Below are 16,418 nucleotides of genomic sequence, written 5' to 3' on the forward strand. Positions count from 1 at the left end.
CCATGATGACCTACGTGTGTCTATCCCTGACGTTCTCCAGCTCTCTGTCCACCGGTGACATCCCTGCCTGTCCCTCCACGGTGTCATCATGGTGTGTGTCCACCTGTGACATCTCTACGGGGCCATCCATGATGTCCTCCACCTGTGACATGTGTCCCTCCACAGCGTCCCCTCTGTGACTGGCCATCTGTGACACCTTTACGTGGCCATGATGACCTTTACGTGGCCATGATGACCTCCAGGTGTCCATCCCTACGTGTCCACCTTGTTTTCTACCCATGTCTCCATGATGTTCTGCATCTCTCTGTCCATCTCTGGTGGCCCCTCTTTAACTGTGACATCCCTACGTGACCTCCCATGATGCTCTCCACCTCTGTCCACTGGTGACATCCCTACATGTCCACGATGTCCCCAATGCCTCTGTGATGTGCTCCATCTCTCTGTCCACCCATGACTTCTCTATCCGTCCCTCCACGAGGTGTCACATGTCCCCACCCAACCCCTATGTCACCTACAGCCCCGTGGTGCCCCGAGGACTCTCGTTGCCGGCCCGGTGACACCTGCGTCCCCCACCGAACGCTGCTGCGGCGGGACCTGCTTACAGGTGAGGGGACACCGTGGGGACAAGGAGAGGGATCGGGGGGGGGAAGGGACCTCCAGGTCAGGGGACACCATGGGGACAGGGGATGGGAGGACCTCCAGGTGAGGGCACACGATGGGGATGGAGAAACCCCACCAGGAGAAGAGAGGAGGAAGGGAAGGGTGAGGAGATGAAGAAACCACTGAAGGAGGAACCTTTAGATGAACCAATCAAGGAGCTGCTTCAAGGGTTTCTCCATGGGTTTGTGGAGACGCGGACGGAGAAACCAGTAAAGATGAAGATGGACGGAGAAACCATTCAAGAATGGACGGAGAAGTAGACGGCCAGTGAGGAAGGACAGAGACGGGCGGGTAGGTGGAGAAACCATTGAAGATGGATGGAGAAATGGATGGAGAAACCACGAAGAGGGACGGAGAAACCACGAAGAGGGACGGAGAAACCACGAAGAGGGACGGATGGAAGAGGAATCCCCCGAAGAGGGACGGATGGAAGGAGAATCCCCCCGAAGATGGACGGATGGAAGGAGAATCCCCCCGAAGATGGACGGATGGAAGGAGAACCCCATGAAGATGGACGGATGGATGAGGAACCCCATGAAGATGGATGGATGGATGGATGGATGGATGGATGGATGGATGGATGGATGGATGGATGGATGGATGGAAGGAAAAACCCCCCACTGAAGATGGATGGAAGAAGAACCCCCTGAAGATGGATGGAAGGAAGAAGAACCCACCGAGGACGGATGGATGGCTGCAAGAGGAGGAAGAGCTGGGAGATACGGATGAAGAAACGGGAGGGCGGACAGGAGGGATGAGGAGATGGACGGTGGGACGGACGGGGGGTGGGGACGGGGGGGACGGAGAAGCCCCTGACCCCGTGTCCTCCCCCAGGTCAGCTGCTGGGAGCGTTGCCGCTGCGAGGCCTCGGCCAGCCGTTGGTGGCCCCCGGGGACGCCGTGGGTCAGATCCTGGCTTTGCCCTTGGGCCTCCGGCCCCTCCAGGGCCTCCCCGTGGTCCCATAATGCCTCTGGCCCCAAGGAGGAGGTGGGGCGGGGGGGGGACCCCGGCGTCTGGGGAGGGGGTTGTCCCGTGTCCCCCCCGCCCCCAGCCCCCGCCTTTTTAATTAATTAAAAACCTTCTGGTTCCAACTCTGGACAAGTCTCTGATCCGTCCCCTCCCCAAGCAGGGGACCCAGGCGTCACCCCCCCATCTCGGGGACATCCCCCCACCCGCCTTGGGGACACCTCACCCCCGTGGGGACATCCTCCCACCCGCCTTGGGGACACCTCACCGCCACCTTGGGAACATTCATCCCCCCCCCGCCCCACCAAAAACCATACCCAGGACCAGTTCAACCCTTTATTGGCCTTGCCACCACCCCGGTGACAGCGGTGTCCCCTCCCCTGCCCAGGTGACAGCCGGGTGTCCCCTCTCCCGGGGTGGGGATTGGCTGTGTCACCCCCCTCCCCGTGGTGGCGGCCATGTCACCTTTTCTCCCCCCCCGCCACTGGGTGACGCAGATGTCCCCTCCCCGGGGGGCGGCGGGTGAAGCTCAGATCTTGCCAGGGAAGGTCCCCTCCTCGCGGTACTCGTCCCACGTTGTCACCTGCGGGGTGACACGGTGACAGGGCGGGTGACATGGGGACACGGGGACCACGGTGACACCACGGGGGGACACTGCAGGGGACATGGGGATACGGTGGGGACACCAAGGAGACACCGTGCCGGGGACTGTGACCATGGGGACACCCTGGCAATCCTGAGGACAAGGGGGACATCGTGGGGACACCACGGGGACATCGAAGGGACCCTATGGGGACTGAGGGGCCAGGGAGGTGACACCCAAGGGGGACCCTGAGGGCCACGGGGACACCAAGGGGGACATCGTGGGGGACACCATGGCAATCCTGAGGACCCTGGGGACACTTGTGGGGACCTTGTGGGGACTCTTGAGGGCCATGGGGACAGTGGCGGGACAACGTGGGGGACCTGAGGGCTGTGGGGACACTGCGGGGGACCCGAGGACCATGGGGACACTAAGGGGACCCTGAAGGCCATGGGGACACCCTGGGGACATCGAGGGGGGGGACCTGAGGGCCATGGGGACACTGAGGGGACCCTGAAGGCCATGGGGACACCGGGGGGGGACCTGAGGGCCATGGGGACACCGGGGGGGGACCTGAGGGCCATGGGGACACCGTGGGGACATCGGGGGGGGACCTGAGGGCCATGGGGACACTGAGGGGACATCGGGGGGGGACCTGAGGGCCATGGGGACACTGAGGGGACCCTGAAGGCCATGGGGACACCGTGGGGACATCGGGGGGGGAGACCTGAGGGCCATGGGGACACTAAGGAGACACTGTGGGGTCCTGAGGCCCATGGGGACACCGTGAGGACACAGAGGGGACATTGTGGGGACCCTGAGGGCCACGGGGACGCTGCGGGGACACCCTGGGGATCCTGAGGCCCGTGGGGACCCTGAGGACCCCCCACGGGGACGCTGTCGGGACCCTGAGGACACCGAGGGGAGGTCGTGGGGACACTGCAGGGGACCTGAAGACCGCGGGGACACCTTGGGGACCGCCTTGGGGACAAGGGAGGTGACACTCACCCAGGAGGTGGGACAGAGGGACTTGTAGACGCGATAGTACCACTGGCAGGGACTGGCGTCCGCTCCCTTGGCCGCCATCGCCTTCTCGCAGCGGTGGAAATCTGGCGGGGAGGGGACAAGAGGGGACGTGAGGGGACAGGAGGGGACAGGGGGGGACAGAAGGGGACAAGAGGGGACGGGGGGGACAAGAGGGGACAGGGGGGGACCCGTACCCAGGTAGTTTTGCCAGCAGTTCTTGGTCTGGTTCTGGTTGGGGAAACGGCTGTCGAACGGCGCCGTCTTGTAGCGCTGCAGCTTGGCCTTGATGTCCTCCGCCATGGCTGTAGGAGGTAATTAATAAGGGGTAATTAATCACTCCGGACTAATTAACGATCCTCCGGAATAATTAACCCGTCTCCGGGAAGTATTAAGACCCGCGCGAATAAAAGGAAGGGGCGGTAAAGCGGGTTCTTGGGGAGCAGGGGGGGGGGGGTACCCCAAAGGAATAATTAACAGGGCTAATTAGCCCCCGCCCCAGACTAATTAACACCCCCTGGAACTAATTAATAAGCCCACAGGATAATTAACCCCCCCTCGTGGAATAATTAACCCACCCCTAGGAAAAATGAACGCCTGTTAGAATAAAGAAAGGGATGGTAACGGGGGGTTGTTGGGGAAGGGGAGACCCCAAGGAAGTAATTAACAAGGCTAATTAACACCCCCCAGACTAATTAACACCCCCTGGGGCTAATTAACACACCCCCGGGAATAATTAGTCCCCCCCTAAAGAATTAATCCCCCTGGGAACACAAGAAGAGATGGTAATGGGGGGGTGTTGGGGAGGGGGGCACCGCAGGGGGGTAATTAACAAAGCTGATTAACCCAGCAGATTAATTAACCCCTCCTCTCTGATTAATTAACCCCCCTCAGAATAAATAATCCCCCCCGGAAATGATTAATTTCTCTTTGGAATAATTAATTCCCCCTAAGAAGAACAAAGGGGATGGTAATGGGGTGGGGGGCACCCTGGTAAGGGGTAATTAACAGGCCTAATTAACCCCCCCACGCCTAATTAACAACCCCACGAGGCTAGTTAACATCCCCCCCCCGGCTAATTAATCCCCCGGGAATAATTAATCCCCCCGAGAAGGAGAAGGGGGGTGGTAAAGGGGCGGGGGGGGGGGGGGGGCAAATTGGGGAAGGTGCCCCAGCTGGGGGTAATTAATGGGCCTAATTAACCCCCCGCGGACTAATTAACAAGCCCCCGTGCTCCCAGTAACCCCCCCAGCGCCTCCAGTACCCTCCCAGCGCTCCCAGTAACCCCCCCCCCGGTGCTCTCCCAGTGCTCCCAGTTCCCCCCCCCCGGGCCCTCCCCAGTGCTCCTAGTAACACCCAATGCTCCCAGTAACCCCTCCAGACCCCTCCCAGTGCTCCCAGTAACCCCCCCGGTGACCTCCCAGTGCTCCCAGTAACCCCCCCGGTGACCTCCCAGTGCTCCCAGTAACCCCCCCGGTGACCTCCCAGTGCTCCCAGTCCCTCCCAGTTCCCCCCCCTCACCCGGTACCGCCGACTGGGCTCAAAGTGACTTTCACCGCCGCCCGCCCGCCGGAACCAACGAGACAAACCGGAAGCGCAGAGCGCCGCCCACAAGTGACGCGCCCTTTCTCCCCGCCCTCCCCAGGCAATCAAAGGGGAGTAACCATCGAGACGCGGCGGGTAGAGCGGCCCACCCCCAGGGAGGGGCCGGGCGCTCGGAGGACCGCGGCGGCCATGGAGAGGGAGGCGGGAGGACTGAGCGTCACCTGGGGCCTACGCGGAAGTGCCCCCCTAAATACCCCGAAACGGCCCCAAAATGACTCAAAAATACCCCCAAGAAAACCAATTTCGCATTAAAAGCCTCCTCGTACAGGCAAATAGCCCTCGGATCCACCAAATACCCTGGTTTTGCCCCAAAATATCCCTCAGGGACCCCAAAACAGCCCAAAATGGCCACCAGGGCTGTAATATGCCCCCGAATTCCCCCCAGATGTCCCCAAATCCCAACCGGAATCCCCAAAAGCCCATTTCTGTCCTCAAATTCCCCTCAGGATCCCCAAAAGCCCATTTCTGTTCCTAAATCCCCCTCCAGGACCCCCAAAAGCCCCATTTCTGTCTCCAGATCCTCCCTCAGGACCCCCCCCAAAACCCATTTATGTCCCCAAATCCCCCCCAAGACCCCAAAAAGCCCAATTTTTGTCCCCAAATCACCCCAAGCCTCCGATTTCTGTCCCCAAATCCCCCCCTAGCCCCCAAATCCCCATTTCTGTCCCTAAATGTCTCCCAAGGACCCCCCAAAACTCCGGTTTTGTCCCCAAATGTCTCCCAAGGACCCCCCAAAACCTCATTTCTGTCCCCAAAGGACCACCCAGGACCCCAAAAATCCCCATTCTTTCCCCAAATCCCCTTCAGGACCGAAACTACTCTATTTCCCGTCCCAAATCCCCTCCAAACCTCCATTTCTGTCCCCCAAACCCCATATAGGGCCCCAAAAGACCAATTTCTGTCCCCAAATCCCCACACCCGAACCCCCAAATCCTCGTTTTTGTCGCCAAATCCTCACGCAGGACCCAAAAAGCCCCACTTCTGTCCCCATATCCCACCCAGGACCCCCAAAACCCCTATTTTTGTCCTCAAATTCCCCCCGGCCCCGGCGTCGGACACTAGGACCCGGGGCAGCCCCTCTCGCTCCCTCCCTCCGCGGCTCACTTCCGCCCGGCCGTGGGCGGGGCCGTGGCGTCGGGCGCGGCGCGGCGCATGCGCGGGATCCTCCCAGAAAAGGGGTCGGGTCCCCTCCGCGTGGCGGCACTTCCGGTTCCGGGGGAGGGACGGGCGTTCAGAGCGGCGCGTGCGGTCCCGCGTGGAGTCCGTGGCGGGATGAGGCCAGGTGGGAACTGGGATATACTGGGAGGGGACTGGGATGGACTGGAAGGGATTGGAAGGGGATTGGGGGGGGACTGGGATGGACTGGGAGGCAATTGGGATGTACTGCGAGGCAACTGGCATGGACTGGGGAGAGGCTTGGGGGGGGACTGGGGAGGTACTGGGAGGAACTGGGGTGGACTGGGGGGGACTGGGAGCGTATTGGGGGGAGTGTTATGGGATCGGGAGGGGACTGGGAGGGAACTGGGGTGTATTGGGAGGGACTGGGAGGGTATTGGGGGGGCAACTGGGGGGGATCTGGGATGGACTGGGTTATACTGGGAGGGGACTGGGGTGGACTGGGAGGGGACTGGGGTGGACTGGGAGGGGCTGGGGTGTACGGGGAGGGTATTGGGAGCATCTGGGATGAACTGGGCTATACTGGGAGGAGCTAGGATGAATTAGAGTATAGTGGGAGGGGACTGGGATGGACTGGGATATACTGGGAGGGGGCTGGGGGGGGTGGAGTGGACTGGTACGGGACTGGGGGGGGGGACTGGGATGGACTGGGAGGGACTGGGAAGGGCAGGGATGTAGTGGGGAGGGGCGGGGGACTGGGAGGGATGTGGCGGGAGGGTGTTTGGGCCAAACTGGGAATACTGGGAACCCCGGGGGGAGGTTACTGGGCCCCGTCCCAGTCCGCCCCAGTGCTCCCAGTTGCCCCAGTTTGACGGCGGCTCCCGGCAGGTTTCAGCCCCCGGGGGGGGCGGGGCGGCCGCGGCGGCGGCTTCCGAGGGGGCCGAGGTGAGTGACCCCTCCCAGTGCTCCCAGTAAGGCCGGGCCCGGCCCTACTGGGAGCCCCACGCCCTTCCCAGTCCGCCCAGTTTGCCCCCCTGTTTTCCCTCCCAGTATGGCCGGCTGCCCCCCAGTTCCCCCCCCCCCCCCCGCCCCCACAGCATTCCCAGTGCTCCCAGTACTCCCAGTCCCCTCTCCCAGTGCCCCCCCATGATTCCCAGTGCTCCCAGTTCTCATTCCCAGTGCCCCCAGTACACCCCGTCCCCTCTCCCAGTGCCCCCCCGTGATTCCCAGTATTCCCAGTGCCCCCAGTACTCCCAGTGCTCTCTCCCAGTGCTCCCAGTCCCCATTCCCAGTGCCCCCAGTACACCCCGTCCACTCTCCCAGTGCCCCCCCATGATTCCCAGTGCTCCCAGTTCTCATTCCCAGTGCCCCCAGTACACCCCGTTCCCTCTCCCAGTGCCCCCCCATGATTCCCAGTGCTCCCAGTACACCCCATCCCCTCTCCCAGTGCCCCCCCGTGATTCCCAGTGCTCCCAGTCCCCATTCCCAGTGCTCCCAGTACCCCCAGTTTCTCTCCCGCAGGTGGGGGTTTCCAGCCCCGGGGCGGGGGCCGGGGGGGCGGGGCCGGGGGGCGAGGCCGAGGGGGCCCCCCCCGGGGAGGCTCCGCCCGGGGGGGCCGGGGGGGCCGCGGCGGCTTCAGGGGGGGCAAGAAGGTGACGGTGGAGCCGCATCGGCACGAAGGTACGGGGGGGGCTCTATGGGGCAGGGATATGGGGCAAGAGTGCGGGGGGGGGGGGGCTCTATGGGGCAGGGATATGGGGCAAGAGTGCGGGGGGGGGGGGGGCTCTATGGGGCAGGGATATGGGGCAAGTTTGGGGGGGGTCTGTGGGACGGTTTAGGGGTCCCATGGGGCAGCTGGGGGGGGCTGTGGGGCAGACGAGGGGGGCTGTGGGGCGGGGTTATGGGGTGACTGGGGGGCTCTATGGGGCAGGGGGGGCCGTGGGGCACGGCTCTGGGGCAGTTGGGGGGCAGTTTAGGGGCCCGTGGGGCAGATGAAGGGCTCTGTGGGGTGGTTGGGGGACTCTATGGGGCAGGGGGGGACCGTAGGGCACGGCTCTGGGGCAGTTGGGGGCAGATGAGGGGCTCTGTGGGGCAGATGAGGGGCTCTGTGGGGCAGTTGGGGGGCTCTGTGGGGCAGGGGGGGCCGTGGGGCACGGGTCTGGGGCAAATGGTGGGGGTTTCTGGGGCAGTTGGGGGGCAGTTTAGGGGCCCGTGGGGCAGATGAGGGGGGCTGTGGGGCGACTGGGGGGCTCTGTGGGGCAATTGGGGGGGCTCTATGGGACGGGGGGGGCCGTGGGGCACGGCTCTGGGACAGTTGGGGGGCAGTTTAGGGGCCCGTGGGGCAGATGAGGTGGGCTGTGGGGTGACTGGGGGGCTCTGCAGGGCGGTTGGGGGGCTCTATGGGGCAGGGGGGGGCCGTGGGGCACGGCTGTGGGGCAAATGGTGGGGGGGCTCTGGGGCAGTTGAGGGGCCTGTGGGGCAGGTTGGGGTGGTCTATGGGGCAGTTGGGGGCGGGGGGCTATGGGGCAATTGGGGAGGGTTGGGGGGCAGTTTAGGGGGCTGTGGGGCAGGTTGGGGGGGGGCTATGGGGCAATTGGGGGGGTGGTTGGGGGGCAGTTTAGGGGGCTGGGGGACAGCTTGGGGGGAGGCGGGGGACAGCTGTGGGTCTCGTGGAGCAGTTGTGGGGCAGTGGGGGGGGTGTGGGTGTGCGGGGGGGTGTGGGGGGCATCTATGGGGCGGTGCCGGGGGGATCTATGGGGCAGCCGTGGGTCCCTGCGCCCCCCAGGCGTGTTCATCTGCCGGGGGAAGGAGGACGCGCTCGTCACCCGCAACCTGGTGCCGGGGGAGTCGGTCTACGGGGAGAAGAGGATCTCGGTAGAGGTACTGGGAGGGACTGGGAGCAACTGGGAGGGACTGGGAGGGGGTTGGGGGGAGCGGGAGGGGGTAAGGGGCAACTGGGAGGGACTGGGAAGGGGGTAAGGAGGCACTGGGAGGGACTGGGAGCAACTGGGAGAGGTGGAGGAGGCCACCAGGACCTTCTCGAGGTCCATACTGGGAGCACTGGGAGGTGGCACTGGGAGGGGGGGGGGGTGTCCGTGGGGTGTCCCAGCTGGTGGGTGACGTGTCCCCGTCCCTGTGACGGTGACACCGAGGTGGAGAACGTCACCGGGACCTTGTGCCCATGGTGGCGACACCAAAGTTGAGGGCATCACCAGGACCTTCTCGAGGTCCATACTGGGAGCACTGGGAGGTGGCACTGGTGGCACTGGGAGGGTGGGGGCGTCCGTGGGGTGTCACAGCTGGTGGGTGACGTGTCCCCCCACGTCCCTGTGACGGTGACACCGAGGTGGAGAACGTCACCGGGACCTTGTGCCCACAGTGGTGATGCCAAAGTTGAGGGCATCACCAGGACCTTCTCGAGGTCCATACTGGGAGCACTGGGAGGTGGCACTGGAAGGGTGGGGGTGTCCATGGGGTGTCCTTGCCGGTGGGTGACGTGTCCCCGTGTGTCCCCGTCCCTATGACGGTGATACCGAGGTGGAGAACGTCACCGGGACCTTGTCCCCGTGGTGGTGATGCCAAAGCTGAGGGCATCACCAGGACCTTCTTGAGTTCCATACTGGGAGCACTGAGAGGTGGCACTGGTGGCACTGGGAGGGGGGGGGTGTCCGTGGGGTGTCACAGCTGGTGGGTGACGTGTCCCCGTGCGTCCCCGTCCCTGTGACGGTGACACCGAGGTGGAGAATGTCACCGGGACCTTGTCTCCATGGTGGTGACACCAAAGTTGAGGGCATCACCAGGACCTTCTCGAGGTCCATACTGGGAGCACTGGGAGGTGGCACTGGTGGCACTGGGGGGGTGGCGGGGTGTCTGTGGGGTGTCCCAGCTGGTGGGTGACGTGTCCCCATCCCTATGACGGTGACACCGAGGTGGAGAACGTCACCAGGACCTTGTCCCCATGGTGGTGACGCCAAAGTTGAGGGCATCACCAGGACCTCTAGGTCCATACTGGGAGCACTGGGAGGTGGCATTGTGGGGGGGGGGGGTGTCCGTGGGGTGTCCCAGCTGGTGGGTGACGTGTCCCCGTCCCTGTGACGGTGACACCGAGGTGGAGAACGTCACCGGGATCTTGTGCCCATGGTGGCGACACCAAAGTTGAGGGCATCACCAGGACCTTCTCGAGGTCCATACTGGGAGCACTGGGAGGTGGCACTGGGAGGGGGGGGGGTTTCCGTGGGGTGTCCCAGCTGGTGGGTGACGTGTCCCCGTGCGTCCCTGTCCCCAGGACGGTGACACCAAGGTGGAGTATCGCGCCTGGAACCCCTTTCGCTCCAAGTTGGCAGCCGCCATCTTGGGTGGCATCGACCAGATCCACATCCGGCCGGGGTCAAAGGTCCTTTACTTGGGCGCCGCCTCGGGGACAACGGTGTCACACGTCTCTGACATCGTGGGACCGGTGAGGACACGGGGCCACCGCCCCCATGGGGACGTCACCGTGGGGTCCCGGGGTGAGGGGACAGCAGGATGGGGTCACCAACTCCTCGGGGCCAGCTTGGAGGTGGCATCTCCACGGGCTTGGGGACATCTTTGAGGTCCTTTTGGGGGATGTCACCGGGGGGGGTGATGGGCCAAGGGGACGTGGAGGTGGCACCGTGACCCCTTGGGGACGTGTCCCTGTGGGTGGCAGATCTTTGTCCTCAGAGTTGTCCCCCACCTTGGGGACCCCAGAGATGTCCCCATGGGTGGCGGCATCACGTTCCTTGAGGTCTTCTTCACCTTGGGGTCACCAAGGAGGTCCCCATGGGTGGTGGCTCCACGACTCCCACCTCGGGGCGGGGGGGGGGGGTCCCCACGACTGTCCCCAGAGTGGGGTGACCTCCCTGTCCCCCCCCGTCCCCCCCAGGAGGGGCTGGTCTACGCCGTGGAGTTCTCCCACCGCTCAGGCCGGGACCTCATCAACGTGGCCAAGAAACGCACCAACGTCATCCCCGTCATCGAGGACGCGCGTCACCCCCACAAGTACCGGATGCTCATCGGTGAGACGCGGGTGGTCCAGGAGGTCCCAACCGGGGTGGCTTTGGAGACCTGGAGAAGACCTTGGAGGTCTTGGAGAAGACCGTGGGGGTCTCGAGAAGGTCTAGGAGAAGGTTTGAGGGGGTTCTTCAAGGTGGTTTGTAGGTTTGGGAGAAGGTCCGGAGACACCTGGAGGTATCTCACAGAGGTTTCTGAGGTACCTTTGGTTGTTGAGAAGATCTAAGGTGGGTCTTGGGGTCTTTTGGTGGTCCTGGAGAAGACCTTGGTGTCTTGAGAAGATGTAGGAGAAGGTTTTGGTGCCCTTCAAGTTGGTTGGTAGGTTTGGGAGGAGGTCTGGAGGTATCTCAGGGTGGTTTTTGACGTCGTTTTGGGTGCTGTGGGCATTTGAGTAGAATTTTGGGGTGTCGGGAAGGTCTAGGAGAAGGTTTTGGTGGTCTTCAGGGTGGTTTGGAAGTTTGGGAGAAGGTCTGGAGGCACCTGGGGGTATCTCAGGGTGGGTTTCGACGTAGTTTTGGGTGCTGTGGCCAGTTGTGGTGGGTCTTAGGGTCTTTGGGTGGTCCTGGAGAAGACCGTGGGGGTCTCGAGAAGGTCTAGGAGAAGGTTTGGGGGGTTCTTCAAGGCGGTTAGTAGGTTTGGGAGAAGGTCCGGAGGCACCTGGGGGTATCTCAGGGTGGGTTTTGACGTAGTTTTGGGTGCTGTGGCCATTTGTGGTGGGTCTTAGGGTCTTCGGGTGGACCTGGAGAAGACCTTGGAGGTCTTGGAAAGGTCTAGGAGAAGGTTTTGGGGTTCCTCAAGGTGGTTTGTAGGTTTGGGAGAAGGTCTGGAGGCACCTGGAGGTATCTCAGGGTGGTTTTTGACATAGTTTTGGGTGCTGTGGGCATTTGAGTAGAATTTTGGGGTGTCGGGAAGGTCTAGGAGAAGGTTTTGGTGGTCTTCAGGGTGGTTTGTAGGTTTGGGAGAAGGTCTGGAGGCACCTGGGGGTATCTCAGGGTGGGTTTCGACATAGTTTTGGGTGCTGTGGCCATTTGAGGTGGGTCTCGGGGTCTTTGGGTGGTCCTGGAGAAGACTGTGGGGGTCTCGAGAAGGTCTAGGAGAAGGTTTGGGGGGTTCTTCAAGGCGGTTTGTAGGTTTGGGAGAAGGTCTGGAGGCACCTGGGGGTATCTCAGGGTGGGTTTTGACGTAGTTTTGGGTGCTGTGGCCATTTGCGGTGGGTCTCGGGGTCTTTGGGTGGTCCTGGAGAAGACCGTGGAGGTCTTGGGAAGGTCTAGGAGAAGGTTTTGGGGTTCCTCAGGGTGGTTTGTAGGTTTGGGAGAAGGTCTGGAGGCACCTGGGGGTATCTCCGGGTGGTGTTTGACACGTTTTTGGGTGCTGTGGGCATTTTTGGTGTGTCTTGGGATCTTCTGGTGGTCTCGGAGAAGAATTTTGGGGTGTCGTGAAGGTTCTGGAGAACATTTTGGGGTTCCTCAAGTTGGTTTGGAAGTTCGGGAGAAGGTCTTGGAGGCACCTGGAGGTATCTCAGGGTGGGTTTTGACGTAGTTTTGGGTGCTGTGGCCATTTGCGGTGGGTCTCGGGGTGTTCCGTGGGGGGGGGGTGTGGGGTGGGGGTGGTTTTGGGGTGTCCCCAATGTCGGGGTGTCCTCCCCCCCCACCCCAGGCATGGTGGACGTCATCTTTGCCGACGTGGCGCAACCGGACCAGACCCGGATCGTGGCCCTCAACGCCCACAACTTCTTGCGCAACGGCGGCCACTTCGTCATCTCCATCAAGGTGACCCTCCCAGTATCCCCCAGTACCCTCCCAGTATCCCCCAGTACCCTCCCAGTATCCCCCAGTACCTCCCCAGTATCCCCCGCGTTCCTCCCAGTTCCCCTCAGCGGTCACCAGTTACCCCTGGTACCTCCCAGTGTCGTCCCCCAGTTTCCTTTCAGGGCTCACCAGTTCCCACCAGTATCCCCCTCCAGTTCCTCCCAGTACCCCCCAGTTCCCCCCAGTACCCGGCCAGTATCCCCGGGTGCCCTCCCCAGTTTCCACAGTGTCCTCCAGTGCTCACCGGTTCCCCCCAGTGTCCCCCCCAGTTCCTCCCAGTACCCACCAGTGCGCCCCCACTGCTCACCAGTTCCTCCCAGTACCCACCAGTGCGCCCCCAGTGCTCACCAGTTCCTCCCAGTATCCCATCGGTATCCCCCAGTACCCACCAGTGCGCCCCCAGTGCTCACCAGTTCCTCCCAGTATCCCATCAGTATCCCCCAGTTCCCCCCAGTACCCACCAGTACAGCCCCAGTGCTCACCAGTTCCTCCCAGTACCCCACCAGTACACCCCCAGTACCCACCAGTATCCCTCAGTGTTCCCCCAGTACCCACCAGTATCCCTCAGTGTTCCCCCCAGTACCCACCAGTACGTCCCCAGTGCTCACCAGTTCCTCCCAGTACCCCACCAGTATCCCCCAGTGTCCCCACCAGTACGTCCCCAGTACCCACCAGTATCCCTCAGTGTTCCCCCCCAGTACCCACCAGTATCCCTCAGTGTTCCCCCCAGTACCCACCAGTACGTCCCCAGTGCTCACCAGTTCCTCCCAGTACCCCACCAGTATCCCCCAGTGTCCCCACCAGTACGTCCCCAGTGCTCACCAGTTCCCCCAGCATTCCCCACTGCCCCCCCACACCAACCCCCCCCACCTCTGGAACCCCCCCATTATCCCCCACTGCTTCCCAGTATGCACCAGTGACCAGCCCCCAATGCCCCCAGTACCCACCAGTACGTCCCCAGTACCCACCAGTACGTCCCCAGTGCTCACCAGTTCCTCCCAGTACCCCACAGTATCCCCCAGTACCCACCAGTACGCCCCCAGTGCTCACCAGTTCCTCCCAGTACCCCGCCAGTATCCCCCAGTGTCCCCCCCAGTACCCACCAGTACGTCCCCAGTGCTCACCAGTTCCTCCCAGTATCCCATTGGTATCCCCCAGTGTCCCCCCCAGTGCTCACCAGTACGTCCCCAGTGCTCACCAGTTCCTCCCAGTATCCCACCAGTGCGTCCCAGTGCTCACCAGTTCCTCCAGTATCCCACCAGTGCGCCCCAGTGCTCACTAGTTCCTCCCAGTATCCCATCGGTGTCCCCCCCAGTGCTCACCAGTACGTCCCCAGTGCTCACCAGTTCCTCCCAGTATCCCACCAGTGCGCCCCCAGTGCTCACCAGTTCCTCCCAGTATCCCATTGGTATCCCCCAGTGTCCCCCCCAGTGGCTCACCAGTTCCTCCCAGTACCCCGCCAGTATCCCGCAGTGTCCCCCCCAGCACCCACCAGTACGTCCCCAGTGCTCACCAGTTCCTCCCAGTATGGTTCCCCCCCACCTTCTGCCCCTCTCTGCCCCCTCCCCCCCCCATTTCGGCGCCCCCCCCCCGCCCCAAAACTGCCCCAAGTCGGGGCAAATCCCCCCCCAAATCTCCCCCGGGGGGGTAAGGGGGGGTGTCCCCTGATCCTTACCCCCTCCCGCCCCCCCCCCCCCCCCAAATTCTCCCCCTCCTCCCCCTTCTGCCCCTCCCTCCTCCCCCCCCCCCCCCATTTCTGTCTCCCCCCCACCCTAAAACTGCCCCAAGTCGGGGCAAATCCCCCCCCCCAAATCTCCCCCGGGGGGGGTGTCCCCTGATCCTTACACACCCCCCCCCCCCCCAAATTCTCCCCCCTCCTCCCTCTTCTGCCCCTCCCTCCTCCCCCCCCCTCCCCCATTTCTGCCTCCCCCCCCGCCACAAAACTGCCCCAAGTTGGGGCAAATCCCTTCCCCCCCCCCCCCCCCCCCCAAATCTCCCCCGGGGGGGGGAAAGGGGGGGTGTCCCCTGATCCCCCTCCCCCACCCCATCTGCCCCTCTCTGCCCCCTCCCCCCCATTTCTGCGCCCCCCCCGCCCCAAAACTGCCCCAAGTTGGGGCAAATCCCCCCCAAATCTCCCCCGGGGGGGTGTCCCCTGATCCTTACACCGCCCCCCCCCCCCCAAATTCTCCCCCCTCCTCCCTCTTCTGCCCCTCTTTCCTCCCCCCCCCCCCCCCCCCATTTCTGCCTCCCCCCCACCCTAAAACTGCCCCAAGTCGGGGCAAATCCCCCCCCAAATCTCCCCCGGGGGGGGTAAGGGGGGGGTGTCCCCTGATCCTTACCCCCTCCTGCCCCCCCCCCCCAAATTCTCCCCCCTTCTGCCCCTCCCTCCTCCCCCCCCTCCCCCATTTCTGCCTCCCCCCCTGCCCCAAAACCGCCCCAAGTCGGGGCAAATCCCCCCCAAATCTCCCCCGGGGGGGGTGTCCCCTGATCCTTACACACCCCCCCCCCCCAAATTCTCCCCCCCTCCTCCCTCTTCTGCCCCTCTTTCCTCCCCCCCCCCCATTTCTGCCTCCCCCCCACCCTAAAACTGCCCCAAGTCGGGGCAAATCCCCCCCCAAATCTCCCCCGGGGGGGGTAAGGGGGGGGTGTCCCCTGATCCTTACCCCCTCCTGCCCCCCCCCCCCCCCCAATTCTCCCCCCTCTGCCCCTCCCTCCTCCCCCCCCCTCCCCCATTTCTGCCTCCCCCCCCTGCCCCAAAACTGCCCCAAGTCGGGGCAAATCCCCCCCCCAAATCTCCCCCGGGGGGGGTGTCCCCTGATCCTTACACCCCCCCCCCCCCCAAATTCTCCCCCCTCCTCCCTCTTCTGCCCCTCTTTCCTCCCCCCCGCCCCCCATTTCTGCCTCCCCCCCACCCTAAAACTGCCCCAAGTTGGGGCAAATCCCTCCCCCCCCCCCCCCCCCAAATCTCCCCCCGGGGGGGGGGAAGGGGGGGTTAGAGGGGGGTCCCCTGACCCCGTGTCATCGTCCGTGTGTCCCCCCCCCCCCCCCAGGCGAACTGCATCGACTCGACGGCCCCCCCCGAGGCGGTGTTCGCGGGGGAGGTGCGGAAGATGGCGGGGGAGCAGATGAAGCCCCAGGAGCAGCTGACGCTGGAGCCCTACGAGAGGGACCACGCCGTGGTGGTGGGCGTCTACAGGTGGGACTGGGAGCACTGGGAGGGCACTGGGAAGGGATGGGAGAGGACTAGGGGGGACTGGGATGGACTGGGAGGGACCACGCCGTGGTGGTGGGCGTCTACAGGTGGGACTGGGAGCACTGGGAAGGGACTGGGAGGGGGACTAGGGGGGACTGGGATGGACTGGGGGGGGGACTGGGAGAGCATTAGGGGGGGACTGGGATGGACTGGGAGGGACCACGCTGTGATGGTGGGCGTCTACCAGTGGGACTGGGAGCACTGGGATGGACTGGGAGGGGATGGGAGGGGACATGGGGGGACTGGGAGAGGATTAGGGGGGACTGGGATGCAGTGGGGGGGGACTGGAAGGGGATAGGAGGGGACTGGGATGGACTGGGAGGGGACTAGGGGGGGCTGGGATGGACTGTGGGGGGACTGGGAGGGGATGGGA

The 16,418-nt window shown here is 63.7% G+C and overlaps 2 protein-coding genes across 2 annotated transcripts in view; one reads left to right on the forward strand and one right to left on the reverse strand.

Annotated features, from left to right (window-relative positions):
- Positions 1-1,948: 1,948 nt before the first annotated feature.
- On the reverse strand, positions 1,949-4,913 carry LOC134508061 (cytochrome c oxidase subunit 6B1). The gene is made up of 4 exons (XM_063319130.1): positions 4,754-4,913; positions 3,430-3,537; positions 3,218-3,318; positions 1,949-2,209 (listed from the first exon to the last, which is right to left on the reverse strand). The coding sequence occupies exons 2-4, from the start codon at positions 3,533-3,535 to the stop codon at positions 2,156-2,158; spliced, it is 261 nt and encodes an 86-aa protein (XP_063175200.1). The 5' UTR covers positions 3,536-3,537; positions 4,754-4,913; the 3' UTR covers positions 1,949-2,155.
- A 1,181-nt stretch (positions 4,914-6,094) lies between these two features.
- Positions 6,095-16,418, forward strand: part of FBL (fibrillarin) — a 13,420-nt gene continuing 3,096 nt past the window's right edge. Inside the window, exons 1-8 of the mRNA XM_063319098.1 lie at positions 6,095-6,119; positions 6,842-6,898; positions 7,475-7,633; positions 8,739-8,833; positions 10,239-10,409; positions 10,857-10,989; positions 12,641-12,753; positions 15,843-16,011. Coding sequence (XP_063175168.1) covers positions 6,110-6,119; positions 6,842-6,898; positions 7,475-7,633; positions 8,739-8,833; positions 10,239-10,409; positions 10,857-10,989; positions 12,641-12,753; positions 15,843-16,011 — 907 coding nt within the window. The 5' untranslated portion in view covers positions 6,095-6,109. The remainder of the gene's footprint in view (positions 6,120-6,841; positions 6,899-7,474; positions 7,634-8,738; positions 8,834-10,238; positions 10,410-10,856; positions 10,990-12,640; positions 12,754-15,842; positions 16,012-16,418) is intronic.

The sequence above is a fragment of the Chroicocephalus ridibundus genome, chromosome 30 (assembly GCF_963924245.1).
Source record: "Chroicocephalus ridibundus chromosome 30, bChrRid1.1, whole genome shotgun sequence".
Taxonomy (NCBI): domain Eukaryota; kingdom Metazoa; phylum Chordata; class Aves; order Charadriiformes; family Laridae; genus Chroicocephalus; species Chroicocephalus ridibundus.

Excerpts from the sequence above, each read along its gene's own strand:
- LOC134508061 (XM_063319130.1), bottom strand. The coding sequence starts at position 3,535 with ATGGCGGAGGACATCAAGGCCAAGCTGCAGCGCTACAAGACGGCGCCG. Across the intron at positions 3,319-3,429 it reads CTGCTGGCAAAACTACCTGG|ATTTCCACCGCTGCGAGAAG; the intron begins GTACGGGTCCCC and ends CCTCCCCGCCAG. Across the intron at positions 2,210-3,217 it reads CCCTCTGTCCCACCTCCTGG|GTGACAACGTGGGACGAGTA; the intron begins GTGAGTGTCACC and ends GTCACCCCGCAG.